The sequence below is a fragment of the Gallinula chloropus genome (genome assembly GCF_964237585.1).
Source record: "Gallinula chloropus genome assembly, chromosome: 3".
Classification (NCBI taxonomy): domain Eukaryota; kingdom Metazoa; phylum Chordata; class Aves; order Gruiformes; family Rallidae; genus Gallinula; species Gallinula chloropus.
The window spans coordinates 52149466-52168593 of NC_140087.1; the positions used below are offsets into that span (position 1 = coordinate 52149466).

The 19128-nt window shown below is 49.8% G+C and overlaps 1 protein-coding gene across 2 annotated transcripts in view; it reads right to left on the reverse strand.

Annotated features, from left to right (window-relative positions):
• Nucleotides 1-14707, reverse strand: part of CCDC167 (coiled-coil domain containing 167) — a 38565-nt gene extending 23858 nt beyond the window's left edge. The window contains exons 1-4 of one of the 2 annotated variants that reach the window (XM_084262049.1): nucleotides 14666-14707; nucleotides 8083-8177; nucleotides 5972-6024; nucleotides 2764-3607 (exon numbers count right to left, since the gene is read on the reverse strand). In XM_084262049.1, coding sequence (XP_084118175.1) covers nucleotides 3504-3607; nucleotides 5972-6024; nucleotides 8083-8177; nucleotides 14666-14704 — 291 coding nt within the window. In that variant the 5' untranslated portion in view covers nucleotides 14705-14707 and the 3' untranslated portion in view covers nucleotides 2764-3503. Of the gene's footprint in view, nucleotides 1-2763; nucleotides 3608-5971; nucleotides 6025-8082; nucleotides 8178-14665 lie in introns of those variants that run through there. The other variant, XM_084262050.1, reaches the window with a different exon arrangement.
• Between the last annotated feature and the right edge of the window lie 4421 nt (nucleotides 14708-19128).

Consider the following 19128-nt stretch of genomic DNA (forward strand, 5'->3'; position numbering starts at 1 on the left):
GTGCCAGAACTCTCCAGGCTTGTGCTTTCCTGGCTGTGTGGGAAGGAGCAGAGGTGTCTTGGTGGCGGAGCTGGGCAGCAGCACGTTGAAGTGGCCCTGCACATGCCTGGTGGCTGTCTCCTCGGCCTTGTCAAAGGCCTGCACTACACAGGGGGAGAGAGCTAACTCATGGGGGGATGCTAGTTTTGGGACTTGAGTATGTGTCCTTGTTGGGGGCTCCAACACTTCTGCTTATCAAGGCGCTTGACTGGCCACTGACAGTACCAGTGTGATGGTATGCTGTTGGACAAAGGGCAGTGCAGGGGATGAGGATTGTTCCTGGCACAGATTTGGTGTGCTTGGTGCCAAGGATTTCTCAGACGTCTAGAAGCTGCTGTGACAAGGGATTTCCCCTTTCCAGGTCAGTGACTGATCCTCAGCCAGCAGCCTGAGGTTAATTTGTGAACATATCTATGCCTCATGGTACTTCTGAGACCAAGGTGCTTTTATTCTTGGTACTCAACAGTATTACCCACATCTTCAGGGAGGAAAGAGGACATGGGGGAGAAGATGCAGGAAGGTTGGGATGCTGGAGGTCTTTGGAGGAAATCACAGGAACGTCTGGCTTAGATAAGAAGAAAAACTCCAGGGCTTTAGTGAAAAGAGATCTTGCCTGTGCCCATGTTGGGTGATCAGAAGAAATCCTGCCCTGACTGTATGCCCGTTGGAGAGGTTACTGAGCTTTCCTTTCCAGATGTCAGAGTGGGCTTTGTTAACCCTCCGCGTCTCATCCGGCCCTAGAGCTGCCCTGGGGTGAAGGGACAGGGCTGCGAATCTCTCAGCATAGCACCTGCGTGTCAGCAGGCATCTCCATGCACTTCTGTGCTGGGCTCAAAGTTGTCTTCTGTTGCATGTTCTACCTTCACCTCTGGCTTCCACGGCACTTCTGCCAGGTCTTCCAGGTAAATCAGAAGAACAGGGAGGTGACTGCTATTGGCCAAGCAGCAAAACTGCCTCCTCTCTTCCCCCCCCTTTCTTTTTGTTGTTGTTCTTGCCTTGTTTTTAAACACAGACTAGTAGCGAGGAGGAAACTGATCTAGGGGTTGTCTGAACTGTGCCTTAAAGAAAGCTATAGCTCTCCTGGAGCCTATAGCAGCTGTTTGAATTCTCCTTTCTTCCTCTCCACGCCCACGTGTATGATTTGAACAAGCTTCATGTAGCAAGACATGGAAACATTCACTTGTAGGCATGTACATGGGTGCCCTGCATTCCACCCGAAGAAACCAGCACAAGGATGGCATGTTGTAGAGGTCCCACCTCCACCCTCCAAGGCCCAGCATCACACGTAGGCTTCGTGCTCCTTCTCAGCATGCTGCTGAATGTCACCCTGCAAGTAGGCTGTGGGCTCGGAGTGCTCCCCTACCTTTGCAAGCAAATTCTCTCCATGTGCCCAGGTATTAACTCTGTGGAGCCTGGTATAAATTAACTCCTTGCACCAGAGAGGTTCCTGTTGTAGGCTCGATCCCTACAGAAACACACCCGTGGCTGAAGGAGCAGCACAGAGGGTGGCTGGGTCTGCCGGTCAGTGGATGGGAGGTCACCTTACCAGTAGGTGGCCCTGAAGATCGTGCAGGGGCTCTATCCTGTTTCTTAAGCTCTGGCCAAAAGTGAAGCCGGTTAATAGTGCTGCTTCTGCATCGATGATTCTTAGTCCCCAAACACAGTTGGCTCTACCAAAGCAGCTGAAGGACTGTGTGCTGCTAATGCAGCCTCCTGCTGACCTGCAGAGCCCCTCTGCTCTTGGTAAGCATTGGTAAAACACCTATGACATAACTGGTGCCCCCCTCCCTGGCAGCTTTGTTTTGGCAAAGGCACTTCAGTGACTTGAGGGATGAGGAGGAATCTGTCCCAGCTGTGTGGTCTACAGGCACCTGGCTTTTTTAAACCAGCCAGTAATTTGAGTTCTGGTGCCTCTTTGGCGTGCTTTCTGGCTGCTCCAGTGCCACCAAAGCATGCCATTCCCTTTGCCAGGCTCTTTTGCCAAGTGTTATGTCCTCCACTGAGAGCTTTGGGCTCCTGCAAGCTGGTGGGCAGAAGGTGACGAGGAAGCACACTGGGGCGAGTGTAGGCCTCTGAGGGTGCAAAACCCCCACCCCTACTCAGCCTGTGGTCTAGGTTTTATGAGCAGGGACTTTCTGTTCACCCAGCTGCCTCCAGCTCCTCCCGGGTTTAATTTGCTTTTATTTTTAATTTCAGTTTTGATGCACTGAACCTTGATTCCGAATCCCCTTCATGAGGGCCAGCACGAGCCGCTGCGCTCCTTGCTTCCCTGCCGTGGGGTAACAGGGATGATGTTGGGAAGCAGGGGGGAGGAAGGTCTGGCTGAAGGGAATGTTTATGTACATTAATTGCACAATGTACCCTTCCTTGGCTGTGTATTGCTTTGTGTTGACTTCTCTGCTTCTGTTGTCTCTTACCAATACAGCCCCTTCAGTTCACAAGAGCGCTTGTTTGCTTTGCTTCCCCCAAAACTCGGGCCGGCACCGCTTTGCCCCTCAAAGCAAGCACTCCCTCAGGTGCAGTACGGGCCCCACCTGCCCTCTAACCCTGCGAGACCTGCTGACCAGGGGCACCAGGCACCTCCTGCAGTCCCTGCGTGGGGTGCCACAGTGCGTGCCCGCGGGGAGCGCGTCGGGTGAGAACAATGGAGCAAAGCAGTGGCTGAGGCACGTTGCAAAGCAGAAAAACAAAGAGAAAGAGGAAGTTACAAGGTCAAATAATTTTATTTAGAGCCCTGCAAAGGCACTTCCATCCCTGGGAGCTGACAGTAAAATCTCTTAATCTCTTCTGCAAGCGTTGGTACTGAGAGGCACAAAATGGCTATCACGCTCTGATGCACTGGAGAGGGAGGTAGATGTTCTCACAGCCCAAACTGGATACTACCTGCTTGCAGAAAAAGAGGTACCTACCTCCCACCTGTGCTTGTGGAGGCAAGCTTCCTTTGGTCCTGTAAGCCAGTGTGGAGAAGGAAACATCTCCATTCAGCTTGGGGGGGAACAGAGGGAGGCTTTAGGTCACAATACCAATTTACCCTTTGATTCAAAGAGCTAGGTGTCCCTTCAGCTTACAGCTGAGTCCCCAGAACCCAGAAGGTGGCCTGTATTCTGGCTGTGCTGGGCTGAGACCACTTGTCTGCCACCACAGAGGTCCTCTTCAAAAGGGAGCACATACTTCCTTCCTCCATCATGCTGGATGGTCTTGACTGCATTTTGGGTAAGACTGCACCACCTTCAGCTCCGCTTGACCGAGCTTCCCACTGTAAGTGTGCTGGGATTTCTGGTTTGTCTCCTGTCCCCCTCAGTTCTCAGGGAAGCAGCTTCCCTCTGGCAGGGCTCCAGGAGAATAAACAAGAGCAGCAGTTTGAAATGCTGATCCTCACCCTTGGGGGAGGGCGCAGTGGGGAGAGGAGGAAGAGCTCCTTGCAGGAGAGTCATTTGGTCAGCAGGGAGAATTCTTGAGTGCAATCACATCGTCCAGCAGGCGTAAATAAGAGCAATCAGCACCGCCACGGCCACAGCCAGGGCAGCGTTCTTGCGGTTCTCCTTACGAAGCACGCTCAGTTCTTTCTCTGGGAAGCAAACAAAAGTCTTGCCTGTGAATATTCTCCATGTTGCAGCTGCCTCTCCCTTTGGAACTCTCCTAGAAGGACAACCCTACCTTTGGGGTCAGTCTGCAAGGCTGCCCCTCACAAGACCTGTGAGCAGCAACCGAAAGGGTTCCCAAATCCCCTCCTGTCAGTCTGGGCTCTGTGCTTGCCAATACTTCAGGGCCAGACCAGTTCCTGTTTGCAAATTATCTTGTTCTGGGACCCTGCTAAGAGCAGAATGGGTCATGAGAATAACTGCTTGTTGCCCAAGGGAAAGATGACAGAGGGTAGAAAGCCATGTCTAGACAGAACAGTCACCAGCCTGGTACCGTTTCCTAGTGCTTACATTACTTAAGTACAACTCTGGGCACCTTTAAGTGTTACAGAATTTGGGTTTCCTTGTGCCCCAGAAGGATGGGTGTGGAACAAGTCTGAGCCTGGCCACTCTTCCTGTTGGGGCCTGCAGCTTTTGAGAGACATGTCACAGTTTACAGAAGAGAGACGTAGAGGAAGTAGCTACCAAAAAGCAGAGTCCTGCTGCTGTTTCTATTCTGTTCCCTTTCCCAAAGCTGAGACCCCCATCCTCACTAGTTCCGTTCCACAAGACTTTACTGGGAGGTGTAGGCAAGAACCACAAGGTTGGAAAAGACCTTTATGATAATCAATTCCAACTGTTTCTGTCCTATGCTAACCATATCCCTAAGTACCTGATCTACCCTTTTTTTATTTAAACACATCCAGGGATGGTGACTCAATCCCCTCCCTGGGCAGCCTGTTCCAGGCCCCAACAACTCTTCCAGTAAAATTTTTTTCCCTAACATCTAATGTGACCCTGCCCTGGCACAGCTTTGTGCCATTTCCCCTTATCCTGTCTCCTGTTAATTGGCTAAGTAACAGGAAGTGAGGCTACAGCACTACACGCTGCGTGCCCAAAGAGCAGTAAGTGTTTTGCAGGGTAAGGCTGAGCACAGGCTGGCGCTGGAGCCAGGCACCTCTTCCTGCTGAGCTCGGCTCCAGGGACTGCAGCGGTTCCTGCTGCTACAGCTTGCCCTTGCGGCCACCAGCGGGAATGCCCGGGCGCTGCAGTCTCCCAGGCTGGTGCCGGTGGCATCAAAAGAGGTTTTGAGCTGTGGTTTCTGCTCCAGTCTTCAACAAGTACAAGCTATTCTCAGGCATCCAGAGAGCAAACTGCTTGTCTGCAAGGCTAGAAGGGCAGGAGGTCACATAACCCCAAGCACAGCACGGCCAGCTTAACCTGATGGAGCAGTGCTGTTGTCAGCAACTGCAGTTCATGCCCTCCAGTATGTCAGCTGGAGCAAGCAGAGATTTAATCAGAGGCCACAGCGCTGATCTAAAAAGACTGTGTGCACATGCACTGTCTGTTCTGTTCCAGGAGGAGCAGCCATCACCATTAGGTGAGGCTGTTGCTGCTGCCTGAGCAGCCTGTCAGGCTGCTGTGCTGATGCTAGCAGTGATGGCTGACGGCTGGTAACAGGGTGGCAGTGATGTGCAGAGTCTTCTGCCATGTCTAGTGGTAGGCCCTGAGGGAACAGCTTTGAATCTGTTTAAAATAACTGTTAGTCTTCTGGAAACAGTCCTTTAGCGTGAGTTAAAGTTACAAATTTGCTGGCCATACCCCAGCTTTCAATTCTCCAGGCCTAGAAGAAGACTTGTGCTCCTCTCCCTTGATCTGAGCTGTGGCGCTTGCCTTGCTTCAGAGTGCTGTCACGCAGGCAGCGTGCTGATCAGCGCCAGGACCCTGACGACACGTAGAGCGGCACCCCCAGCAGAACAGAAATGCTGTCAAACTGCAGTAGCTCAGAGGACCTCTCATTTTAGCAGCAGGGAAAGACCCTGGCTCTCTGGAACCGCAGGTGGCACATCAGCAGGAGTCCTTAGGCTCGTGTGCTGCACGGCCTCACAGCCTGATGCAGAGAGAACCTTCCCCAAGGAGGCTATGCTTTTCTGGAGCCGGGCACAAAACTGAACACAAACCAAAACCAAACAAATGAAATCCCACAAAAACCAAACCAAAATGAAGGGTGGGATTTTAAAAGCTACTCAGTCAACAGCTTAACCTAAGACTAGAGACTGGTAACTTGATATGTGAAAGGGACATCTTGGCTATCTCCTTTGCTGATGCTTATTTCCCTTCCCTATGATAGGGCAGCTGGAGCAGTAGGATCCAGACTCCTATTATGATATGCTGACTAGATTTCCCTCAGTCTAGCTCTCTTTGGTTGAGCCCAAATTCAAAGGCAGAGGTGGCAGGAGCTTGAAGAGAAAGCTAAGCTGCAGCACTGAACCCATCCAGCCCAGAGGGCCCATTTTTAATGAAGCTCTTACCATAGTTGTCAGCTTTGGTCATTAGTAAGTTTCTCTCTCTCTCCAGTGACTTTCTGTAATGAGAAGAGGAGTTCATTACCTGCGAGGCACAGCACAGCCTATTTCTTTGCTTATACGATGGAAGAGAGACTGTCCCACTGCCGGGGATGTATCTGCTCAGAGGAGGAGCCCCTCACCCTTCACTGTGTAGAGGTGACTGTCTGGAAACCCCCAGCCATGCAAGGGAAGAGATGCTGAATCCAAGCCCAGTAACAACCAGTTAAACCACCTGTTATTAAGACTAAAGACTCAGGATAGTAACAATTAAGTCAGGCCAACTCAGCCCTTGTCTTAAACTACACAAGATGATTAATTAATACACAGTTTAAAATATAAATGCAAAACAAATTGCCTGAGAGCAGCAGTGTTTCCATCACGGCAGCGAGGACACGGTCACTCCTCTCAGACTGGGCATATAAATACACACAGAGTCACAAGTTATCCCCTGGCTCAGAGCAGACAGGAGAAGGCAGTAACAGTCTGGTGTTCCCCTTGGGGCAGAGCAAGAGCCTGCAGCAGGAGTGAGATCCAGCTGGTTAAGTAAGGGATGGGAGGAGAGTGAACTACCTCAGAGCTGTGAGAGGGGGAAGGGCTCTGTGAGGCCCCTGGGGAACGGCGATGTGGGGTGCAGCTGGGAGGAAGGGGGGAGGCACACTGACCAAGATGGCCGGGCTGCCACTTACAAACTGGCCTTAGGAAGCGAGTCGAGGGAAGAGGCTCTGAGAACAAGACATGAAGAAACCATGACAACTGAACTTCAAAACGGGAAGGCAGAGCTCTCCTTTGTGTACTACTCACTGAATTGGTAATTTTGATCATGGTACCTTCCCCCAGGGCTTTTTGAATGGTCTGGATTAGGGCAACAGAATTTCTGTTTCCACCTCCACCCAAGTTGTAAAATCCAGAAAAGCCCCCAGGAATCCCTCTTCCCAATTCTTTGCTCTGGGCCCTAAATTTCAGGGAGAAATTGTACAGATTTAGTCCATTCTGTCATGTTACCATAACTGTAGGCTTGGTTGTTGAGCACATAAGAACCAGATAAAGAATACAGACAGTAAACATGTGAATTCATGCTTAGAAAAGGACTAGTGAGATGAGGAGCTAGGGAGATGAGAGACAGGAGGGGCCAGAACACTGTCTGAATATGGATGGCAGCATAAAACCCCCAGTAAGGGGTGGGGAGGGAGAGAGAGAGAGGAAAGGAGGAACAAAGAAATTGAAACTGCTAAGTATCACAGTACAGAGGTGTCACGGATGCCAGTATCACCTTTGACTGGGTTCTGTAGAACTGTACTGTAGAGCAGACACCAGGACCACCAGAACCGCTCCCTGGGCCCGCGACTGAGCTTCCCAACCTTTTTGGCTAGGAGTACAGCAGTGGGATGCTGGTGACTGAAAGAATGTCCCTAGCAGAGAGATTTTTGAATCAGATGGGAGATTTAGGATCTCTTGCTTTACACTTTAGAGAAACAGCAGCTTCTGCCTGTGTCTCCCACAAAATACAGGTCCAAAGACCTTGCTTGAGACCTGCTCTAGAAGTCTACTGCTACTTCTTCTATGTCAGCAACATATTTCAGAGGAATTATCCCTCTATCCTTTCCCAAGGAAAGCCAACATGTCATTGCATCCAGGCACCTTTGCAACACAAGCAGACAGAGCAATTTCCCTTAGAACTACCCATTCTGTAGTCACATCCCAGCCTGGTGCTGATTGAACTTGGGCACCAAGGCTGGAGGAGTAGCGTGCAGTGAACCTCTGCCAGACTTACAGAGCTGTTTCCTAGCAGGCAAGGAGACAGCTATGCAGTGAAGTGTCAAATTTCAGGCACTGCCTGGTTGGTCACGGTGCAGGTTGGAGAGTGAGGCTGTTGATAAGGTAAAGCGCTCTCTAGGTATCATTGAACTTCTCACCCTGGCAAGTTCCCCAAGGAAGCTCCAAGCTGGGGGAAGAGACTCTTGTTCTGGGGAACTACTCATTCCCACCCCTTCAAGAGCCCTTGCTCAGTACTACAGCAGGGTGACAGCTAGCTGAAGTGCACATCCATCGCTGTGAAAGGAGGTGGCCATCAATACCTTCCTTCAGGGCTGAGCTTCTCCCTGCGCAGTTTAAGGTCCACCTCCTCCATGCTCTGTCTGCAGCGTGCCAGCTTCTCCTCCAGCCCATCAATCTGAAAAACACCACACCAGTCACCACCATTTCCTCTCCCATTAACATGGATCTGTGCCCCCTCAGATGGGAAGGGTGGCAGCTCAGCCACTCCACCTCCCTCCCCAAACCAAGGGAGGGACAGCCCCGGCTCTGTATAGGGATGACAGCATAGAGAGCCCATCCCTCTCAGATCAGCCTGTATTATACCCCAAGCAACCATAATCCCAGACAGCGACACTGCAACCCCTGACAGCCAAACCAGCTCAGCACTCCCACTGGTGGGGCTGGACACCACTTTTTTGCTAAAATCTGGTCCTGTTCCAGGCTTGCTTCCAGGGGGGAAACAGTGGGACTAATCCTAAATTGAAAAAAAATAAATGGCCTTAGTGCCCTGGGGTGGCAGTGACCCCTCTTTGCAGCTCCTTAGCACAACACTCCTGTTGCTTCCAATTCTCCAGGCAAGGCCAAAGCTGGCTTCTCTCACAAACCAAAAACTAAGAGGCAGCACAGTCCCAGGTAAAGTACTGGGGTAGAATGAGACACAAGCCTCAGAGGTGGTCCAGAGCACACACGTTCCCATAAACAGCAATATGGGAAACAAAATCAAGAGGCAGTGATCCCTCATTATTGCTGCTTTGGGGATCAACTCCGTCCTGAACTCATTAGCAATCTCACACCTTTAGCTCAGGAAAGCCAGGCCAGCATTATAAGTAAGAGGGGAGAACAAAGCAGACTGCAAAAGGGAGTTCTGCCGCTCACCTGAACAGTCTCACTGCAAAGACCATAGGAGAGCTGGGGAGGGGGGGGGGTGCATAATAAGCCTCAAATCTTGGCATCCTACCAGATAGCAATTTCAAACTCCCCTGTTATGGGGCAACTCTGCCAGGGCTGCTGAGACTCCAAACTCCCCAGAGGCACCTGTGTGGCTTCCCCTGAGCCCAAGGGAAGCACCAAGGCACAGCCCAGAGAGCAGGGAATGATGCCTGTGTTGGGCAAGGCTTGTGTTTGCCTGGACAGAGACTCGGGTATTTCTGAAGCACGTCAGCCAAAAATGCATTAGGTGAGGGCAGAGATAGTTGTCCTCCATCTCCAGCTGTGCCAGTTAAGAACGTTAACTCCAGCTGCCCATCACTATCTGTCATCCACTGCAGGGTGCATTTCCCACAGGCTGCTTCAGGGCCAAGCAAGGGTTTCACTCCAGTCAGCTCTGACCAGGCCATTCAGCCGGTTATTAACAGCAGGGAGCAGCAGAGTGGAGGCGGGCAGTCCGTCTGTCCCTCCCTCACCAGCTCCTACCGCTTGCAAATGACTACACCTCTGCTCCCTCCTCTGTGGGACACCCTCACACACAGAGCAAGAGGTACTTCAGCACGTGTTGCCTGGCCTCTCCCGAGCCAGCAAACATACCAAAATGCATTTTGCCTTCTCTGGAAACATGTTTAAAAATCATGTGAAACAATGCAATTTAATGGGAGCTTTGCTAAGCCAGCTGCCAGCCCCACCACTGAACCACCAGTGCCTCTGTACTTCCTCTCCTCCTGCACTGTTTGCAGTTGCTCCCACTAGTGCATTCTCTGCCCACACTTCAGTCACTTCACAAGACGTCACCAGAGGATATCTCTGCCCAACTCTGCCAATGCTTTTACTTTCTGCTGACTAAAAATCTCCAGATTCTACATAATACTTAAAAAAAATCAACTGGTTTTACTGTTCTCCAATCAAAGCCAAAGTTTGGGTCTCCTGCTGGAGAGGGATGATTTGCTAATAAACCACACGCCCTAGAACTGCACCATCAGCTTTGCTGAGCTGGGGGAACAAAGGACAAAAAAATAATAATAAACAATAAAAAAAGACAAAAGGGAAGGATGGAGAAACACATTGCTGAATGAGCAAAGTATTTTTCCTCCAGAATCTCACTATTTCTTTTCTTCAGGTTATGGGTCATTAGGGGTTGTAAGGAAGGACGAGTATGAGAAACCCCAGATGTTACCTATTTACCATGCCTCAGTTTCCCTCCCTACCTGTAAACTAGGGCAATACTATCTGCCTCCTGGAGGTGGCTCACTTACATAAGGAGCCTCAAACACTGACCCAAACTACAGGCAGAGCACTATCTTGATATAACAGTGACAGTGCCTCAGTTTGGGATTTCGGATCCGTTCCTGCAAGCTAGGACTCTCTCTGCAACTCAGCCATCCATGCACCTCTTCATGTGGGACAAAATAAAGGGAAAAATAGAAAATAAGCACAGGGAGAAATCAGAGTAATGCCTGGGAACTACAGATAACTCTCTGGGTTGCTGAGGAAACTCTTGGCGGGATGGCATAGTTTGTAACGCTGTAGCACAAGGAAACCTGTAAAGCTCTGGCATAAATTCCTGCAGCAGCTCTCCAGGAGAGCAATCCTAGAAGCAGGTGCACACCTGAGCTGTTGTGGATGGAAAGCTTTCCCTTCTACTAATATGTGAGAAGGTTAGTTGGGATGTGTACCCGGTGTACTGGAAGCCTGCATGGAAACTAAGAGCCGAGCTCGCTTAGCTGAGCCATCACCACACTTCAGACTGGCAATCTCAGCACAGCAGCTCAGGAGCTGCAAAGGTGAACCCAAGCGCCTCCTGGCTCTTCTTTCCATGAAGGGGACCCTCTGGGAGAGAGCTGAAGTGTGAAACTCAGGTTCACAAGGGCTGTGGCAGAGACGCAGGACTTTGCTTGCAGCGGCACCTTTAAGCAGCGTCACTTAAAAGGGACAAGTGAGACAGGCAGCAACTGGGGCACACAGAGCTGCCCTTCTGCTCCCCGAGAGCCACTCCCAAAAATAAGTCCCAGGAGCCTTGGAAGCACACAGGGATCTAAGACCAGATGCCTCCCTTGCTCCACAAGGTATGACAAGGCACTGAGCCATTTCTGTTGCATTCTGGCAACACTCGCTCGCAATCTGGAGACCTTTTTAAACCAGAGAGACCTGGAGCGGATTTCAATCCAAACTGACTTACATGCTTATTACAAATCTCATTTGTTGGGACCATCTTGGGCAGGGAGCCTGAAATGGCTTACATAAAGGCAGAGACAAAGGGGTAAGAGAAAAAGCAGCAGCTTTGCTTACAGAGTTGAGCTGGATCCCTTTTAATACATTTTGTAATGAATTAATAAAAGCTTTCTTTCCAGCAGAAAGGCTAAAAGCACTTTTCAAGAACTGGCATCCACCCTTCGCTTTTATGAATTCCCTAATTAAGATACTGGCACAGAGCCATCACACATACGTCGACATCCAACAGCGTTAGGTAATGAGGTTTTCGTCTTCTGACCCTCATAAAACAGATCAAAGCCAACTAAAGAGGTGGGGGCAAAGAAAAAAAACCCACCACCTTCCCTGAGCAGCCTTCTCATGCCTTGTCACCTGCCAGCACACTTGAGCCATTCTTTTCACAGAAGAATTAGTGGTTCCTGCGTCCGCAGATTTGGCTGGATTATTAAAATCAGTCCAGCAGAGACAAGTTTTGTGTAAATTAAAATGCTAACTTGCAGTTCATAGACACACTTCAATTTTCACCACGCTCTTTGAATCATTTACATGCTGGCAAATCATTTCACAGATGCTGTGCCCACAGTACGCTTAGAAATATTTACCGGGCAAGCTACTGCACAACAGAGGGTGGATGATCCACAGCAAAAGGCCAAGATAAACCCTGCAGATCAACCCTCTGCGTGGGTAAAGGAGAAAGGGCTGGATCCCACCTGCACCTCCTCCTTCAGCCTTGTGGAGACCACCCCGTTAGCCAGCCCCCCTCAGAGCAGCGGGTCTGCAGGACAGCACACAGACACGGCCGCACGGGCAGCACCCACGGCTCTCCGGGAGAAGTCCTGTAAGAGCAGCTTTAGTGAGGGGAGGCTGCACCGGCCGCTCCCCTGCTCCTGAGACACTGCTCAGCCGCTGCCTCCTCAGAGCCAGCAGCACAGGAGACACCGCTGCCTCCAAACACACACTGGATGCTGCGCAGCCTGAGCACGGGGTGTTTGTTCTCTTTGCCTTTCCCCCGCTGCCTGAGCACAGGGTGTTTGTTCTTTTTGCCTTTTAACAGCCCCACTCTTTCACTTCCCGCAATTTATTTTTCTCCCCAGTTGTTGTCTGAGCCACAAGTGTATTTTTAAGGGCTCTGGCAAGGAGATTCAGAGCACAGCCACAGGTCACAGGGAAGCACCGACGCCCCTGGTTCGTTCCGAGCTTGTCGGTTGCTGGTTTCATTCCACAGCCCTAGTTTTGCATTGGCAGTGAATGTCGTTCTGTATTTAAAATTACAAGTCGCATGGGGAGGATACAGACCACTGTCAGGTCCCCCTGCAGCCGTGTTTTCAGGCTTAAAAGGACCTGGTATGCTCAGCTGTTTCTTGCATAGAAGTTTTCCACACCTTTGATTGCCCTTGCTCACTCTCTCACAACCATTCCATTCTCACTATCTTGCTACAAAACGGACCAGTCTTCCCAGTGTCATTTCCCCCCAGTGGGCTTCATCCCAAAAGCTCCCTGCAGCTCAGCACTGCCAACGGGGCTGCCTGTCGCACGACTACAGGGCTGCAGGAAAGGAGAAGTGGCACCAGTTTAAACCGCCGCCGCCTTATGGAGACACATTTATATCAGTTTAAACCAGGTCATATCAATTACACCTGCAATTTGTAAGTGCAAGCTAATCTGATAAGTATCCATATAGAAAATTGCATTCATTTAGCATCATGACTTCAGTTAAACAAGCATGACTCTGCCTAGATTAGGCCCTTCAAAGCTAGCCATGCATCATGTCATATTAGGACTCATTTGGAAAGTTTTCTTTACAATCATAACAGCTCAGAAGGTAATACTGACCTGAATGAAAGTTTAAATTATAAAATCAATATTGGCTGTAACGCATTTATGACACCTGAAATACAGCCATCTCTTCCTCTGACTTTAAAGGGATTTCGTTTTCTCCCTTGCTAATTTCTGTTCAGTACCTTTCTCATCACTGCGAGGGAGAAGAATTTTATTTTTCAGCAGTATCTTTGGTTAAGTGTCACAAAAGAAGAGTAATTCTACAATCCTTTCAAAAGCAATGTGTCCTGTCAGGACAACTTCTAAAAAATTTTAAAAATTAAAAAAAATCTAAAGATACCAGAAGTCTCCAAAGAGTTTTCAAGCATTTGCTGTAGCGGCTAAATCGGTTCCTTTTCATTCTGCGACCAGCAGGTCTCTGACAAGCTCACCCTTTTTAAGGCCTCTCCTTTTGTAAGGCAGAGCTTACTACCTTGACTCCCCTCGTCTGTCCTATCTCAAACAACCACTACCAAAAAGACATTATTTTAGCTTTCCCCACTGGGCTCTCTGAAAAAAAGCCTGGACTGTCAGCACATTCCTCTCCTGACTGGCTTTGGTGGTTATATTTGGGTTAGAGTGCCCAGAAATGTCAGTTTCTCCAATTAAAGCCAAACTAGACGAAACAGACCAGAAAACTACTACAAACTGAACTCCCCTTCATACAACATAGTAGGACACTCACCTTTAGATTACCAACTGATGAAGCATATATGACAAGCCCCAAGTCCCTTTCTTGGCTACCTTGGTCTGTTGTTCATATGCTTATCCAAGATTTCGGGGCAGAGAGGTGACCAGTGAGATTCACTGAAGCAGTTCTGCCCGGTTTTAGCAGTTTGTTAGGAAGCTTCAGGCTTTTGCTGTCTGTGTATCCCCACAAAGTATCCACAACTCACAAACTTGAACAACAGGTTCTCCACTGCTTCCTCCAAGCCAGTCTGGATAGCAGTGCCCAGGCAGCATTCTGGCAGGAGCCAGAACAATTGCTGCTTCAGAGAGACCTCAGCCACAATATGCCCAAATATAAAACTCAAACAAAGCTTACCAGCAGCCCTCCTGCCACTCAGAAGATTACAAAACACCCAAGCACAACAATAAAAAGGCTGCTTGAGAAAGAAACCATTCTCTTGAAAAACAGTCTTTTCCCCTTCTCCTTGCTGTCGCTCACCAGCACCTCACACACTGGTTTATCACTGGGTTTCTCAAAAGCAGCAGCCAGTGCCCAGCACACTGCTGGCTCTCACCACCACACACACAGGCCAAGCTGCACACAGGTGTGCTAGCTACGGGCAAGAGCCTGCCCAGCACCCTGCACAGGCACACACACTCACCATCTCTCCCTACGCTGGCTCAAAGGCTCAACAGGGGCGAGGGCACCAAACGCCATCACCCAAAGGCCTGGGACAGAGGCTGAGCGAGGCACGGAGCTACCCGCTCACAGGCCACCCCACCTCGGCCTCCCCTGCTGCCATCGCAGTCCAACATGGCAGCCAGGCCTGGCGCTGGTACAGCCGGACCGGAGCGGCACCCCTCAGGCCCCACTGCCCCGGCCCTCCCCGGTCCTCCCGCTCCCCAAGGAAATGTTGATTTCGGCATAGACGGTGCCAGGCCCCTGGCCTCACCCCTGCCAAGCCCGGCCGCGCCGCCGCCACCACCCCGCCTCACCTCCCGGGCCACGCTCAGCCCCTCTCGCTTCTTCCCCATGGTCCCCGGCCCGACCGCAGCCGCGCATGCGCAGATCCCCCCCCCCCGCGCCACCACCCGAGCGCGGCCACGTCCGCGGGGTTGCCGCCATCTTTGTGAGGGGCTGCGCTGTGGGGCAGCCGCCGCCATCTTGGGGAGGGAGTTTCTGCCCGTCACTCCTCGGCGCGGCGGCGCGGGCATGGCTGCGGCATCGGCTTGGGCCGTGCAAGCCCGTCTCGACCCGGTTTGAAGGCAGCCTGTGGCAGCCGGAGCGGTGCCTGCTGCTTTGTGCCCGTGCTGCCTGCAGGCAGCTCTGCCTGCTCCAGTGGATGAGGGATGGTAGGGGAAGGACCAGCAAGCCAGGAAACTGAGGCGGGACGACTCAGTCCCGAGGCTCAGACCTGCCTTGTCCTGCTTCTCCACCCTCAGAGCCCCCTGCTCCCTAGTGATACCAATAAAGTAGAACTTGCCGCTTTACCGGGGCAGAAATGTGTTTGGTTTAGTGCTTAGATACTGCTTAATTTAGGGTTAAAAGTACTACTTAGCTCTGCTAATAACTATACCTTTGAAGAAAAGCCAAAGGACTGATAAAAAGCAGGCTTTGCTAAAAAGTAGCCTTGAAGGAGAGCTGAAAGACTGATAAAGAGAAAACATCCTGCCCCAGAAGGCCCACAGTCTGGATGATTGCCAGAGATGCCTCAAGTGGAGGAAAAAAAAGCAGTTACTAGTGGAAATGTAAAGGGGTGAGGGGGTGGGGGGGTTGGGACCACCCACCCAATTAAAAGGCTGTGTGCATTAACCCCACGCACCTTCAAGGAGCGTGGAGCTCATTTAAATATAGTTGACCAATAGTAGATGATGCAGTAATTACTAGCCCATCAGTGTAAATTTAGGTGGGTTTTTTTCTAATCCTGTAACAAGACAAAATATGTTGTAGATTGTGTGTGCTGGTGTGCTTAGCTTTGTGGAATTACCACCTTAGCGCCTGTCTCTGTGCAGATGCAGAATAAATCACATACCTCTGCTCTGTGTGTATATTGACATACTGCACACTGTGCAAATGATCCCACTTGTGGGACAGCACTCAGGCAGGGGCCTCCAAGTATGCTGTCTGGCTGGGCCTGTCAGAAGGCAAATGAGGGTTGATCAGTTGGCTTTTTCCCCAAGGGGAATCAGCTCCATCCTGCTTTAAGCTGCTGGGCTTTGCCAGCTATTCCAGCCCAGCTCTTGCACAGCTGGGGGTTAGGGCTACACCTAAGAAGAAGGTGAGTCTCTCAGAAGAGCAAGGCACCCACAGGACGGCTGTTTTACTGTCTGTTCCGAACACTGAGAATTTCAGGTTGTCCTTGGGGCTTCGTTCCCAAACACAAGCTTTATGCTAAAGCAGCTGCAGGAGAAAAAAAAAAAAAAACCCAGCTGTTTGATCTACCAGGAGACAACAGTTTGTGCACACTAGCCAGTTCATTGCAAGATGCTAATCACAACGTTACATATGCATGGCGGCTTTTGTCCTGACCCAAGAAAGCTTTTTATGAAAAGATTGCTATCTTATATTTAAAAAAAAAAAAAAAAAGGCAAGAAGCACCACTGAAAGGCATCTGTCTTCAGGGTAGGAGATGACTGCTACATGACAGAGAACAGCAGAGGTATTTGCTGACCGAAAATGGAAGGCTGGGCAGCAGCAGCAGCATTTATTAGACACGCAGACTGAATTTTCATTTTGGCTAAATACCCTCTGCTGACTGAAGTCTTGCTAGGATGGCAGGACTGCAGATGCCTCTCTTAGAAGGAGTGATAATCCTAGTACCTAATTAGCGTGATTCACTTTTCTTCCAAAAAAAACCCCCCTCCATTTTTACTATGGGAAGTGCTATGCATTGGTAACAGTATTGCTCTGGTTTTCTCTCTGGAGAAAATAAGGGATAGCTGTACTGTGCTGTGTCTCTCAATCTGGTACAGAGCTTATGCCGCTGAACCTGAAGGAGCCAGAACTCCCACCTCCAAGGTGGGCCACAGCTAAGGGCTTTCCAAGCAGCAGCAGCTCAAAAGGCTGTAAAAAAGCTGAGTAGGACCCAGCCAGCAGCCCTGGCAGAGCAGAGCACCAGGGGAAGGGAGAAGATGAAGAAGCCTGAGAATGTTACTTTTTGTCCCCTGTTAAGACAGAAGCCTTGCTTAGCAAGTGTAAATGCAGCCTTAAAATGCGTGGAGGTTTGAGGCAAACCCATCTGTTACGGTTTGCAATGGGATGAAGCAGCCACCAGTTCAGCAGAAAGCATTGTCTCCTGTTCAAGAGGTGAGCACTGATTCAGGGTTAGGACTGTCAGTTCTCACACACATGCTTCTCCACAGAGGGACATATGCAGACCCTTTTGTGGACGGGATGAGTGTGGCCTTTGTTGTCACATGTTTTGGGGAGATAGAAAAGAGGAACTGGTTCCTCCCTCACCGGCAAGCCACCATTCCCACCACTGCAAGCAGCGCTTTTCACTTCATGAGTTACTCCTCTTGGCCATCCTGAATCCATCGAGCTGACAGCCTCATAATGCCCGTCACCTGGCCTTGGGTCTCCTCGTTCTGCTCTTGCTCTGGCACCCTCTCTCCAGCACTTCCTGTGTTACATCTTCATTTCCTTTGTAGTGTCATTCAGGTCATCGACGTGCTGATACAGGAAAGAAAAAAAGTTCCTTTTGCTCAGAAAATGTATAATCTTTTCTTTCTTCAAGCCTGAAGAACAGATCTGGAAGTTTTTAACGTGCAATGACATCAGATTCTGTGATTTAGAATACGCACAGGCATTACCAATTTGAACTACTCCGTATCAAGTGGCTGCTGCCTGGCCACAAGCATATTTAAGCTGGAAATCAGAAGTTTCTAGCTGTGAGAGCAATCAGATTATGGAACATGCCTCCTGCCAGAGGGGAGAGACAAAAAGAATGAGATAGTTTTTAGTAAGCTGTTGTATGGGATGGTTTAATACAACACTTGCAAGAGGAAGGCACAGGATGTGACAACGCATGGGTGAATGTCATATAACATACCCAGTAATGAGACTGGGTAAGGGCCTGGTGAGACCCTGCTTAGAATTGCTGGTTGGGCAGTCCCTACCGCCTTGGGTGTCACACCCCTGCAGCCAAAATGAGCGATGGAGTGACGTTAGAAACTAAGAATTACATGAGCGTCAGTCTGAAAGTCTGACACTCAGAAGCCACTCCATCTGTGTGCCCAGAGGCAGGGTCATATACGCTGACGACAGACACGCCAGGGACACTGCCCCCTCCTTGGCACCATCGACTCGTGGCTGGGAAGGTTTCCTTCCTCTCTGTAATCCAAATGAGCTTGTTGCATCTTGACCTGTTCCCAGGAGACACGGAGAACAGGTGATCAGCATCTTTCATCTAACAGCCTTATGTGTTGGAGGTTCATGATCATCTCTCCTCTTCTGCTTGCTCCGTCAGACTCAATCCTCTTCTTCCAACCCTACATGTTTTGCACCCCTTACACTGTTACCTTCATCCACTCCAAATTGAGACTGAGCCACTCCTACTGAGCCTCTCTAACTCAGGGGTATTGAGAAAGCAATAAAATCACCTCCCTTGTGTTACAGGCAGCATGCCCTGGTAATACAGCCAAGAATTAAATTTGCCTTTTTATGCAATACCTTCACAGCAACGATTCATATTTGGTTCGTGGTCCTGTAACTCCTTGATCTGTTTCCTCAGTGCTGTGGTCTGGCCAGATGCATTACTGGTGCATTTCATTTCTGCTCCTCCTTGGTGCCATATTTTGCACTGCTTGTGTGGAATTGCAGCTGTGAGCTGTTTCTCTCGTTTGTCAAGATCATTTTTTCTCCTGTCCTGCCTTCATTCTTGCAAGCTCTTCCAGGTTTGGGGCCAGTCATGTATTTTTTAAACATACTTTATTTCACCATCTAAATCATTGAGGAAACTAGTTGATAGGTGTGGCCTGGCACCCCTGGGACTGATCACCCTAAGTCCTCCCAGTCTGGTGGCAAACTGCTGATAACTAGCTTCAGAGCCTGTATCTGCCACAAATACCATACAGGATTCCTTCAAAAAGCCTTACATCAGGGCAGCCTTCACTAGTCCAGTTACTGCAGCAAAGGAAGGTAACTGGTCCAATATACTTTTGTTCTTGGCTTTCTCTCTGCTGGCCTTTTCTTATCACCCAATGATCTTTAAGTGCTAACAAATTGATTATTTAATAATTTGTTCCGCATTCATTGAAGAGATGGAAAGTTAATGAGTGAGGAATCAACGTTTTCAAGAAGGTTTAGGGACACTTGCTGATTTTTATCAGGGCAGTGCTGACTTTGAAAGTAATTTAATAGAGCAGACATTAAGTCTTCGCTAGTAATTAAGTCTTTACTAGTAAATTAAACAATGTCAGGGAATGCTCCCAGAATACAAACTCAATCAGCAGTATGA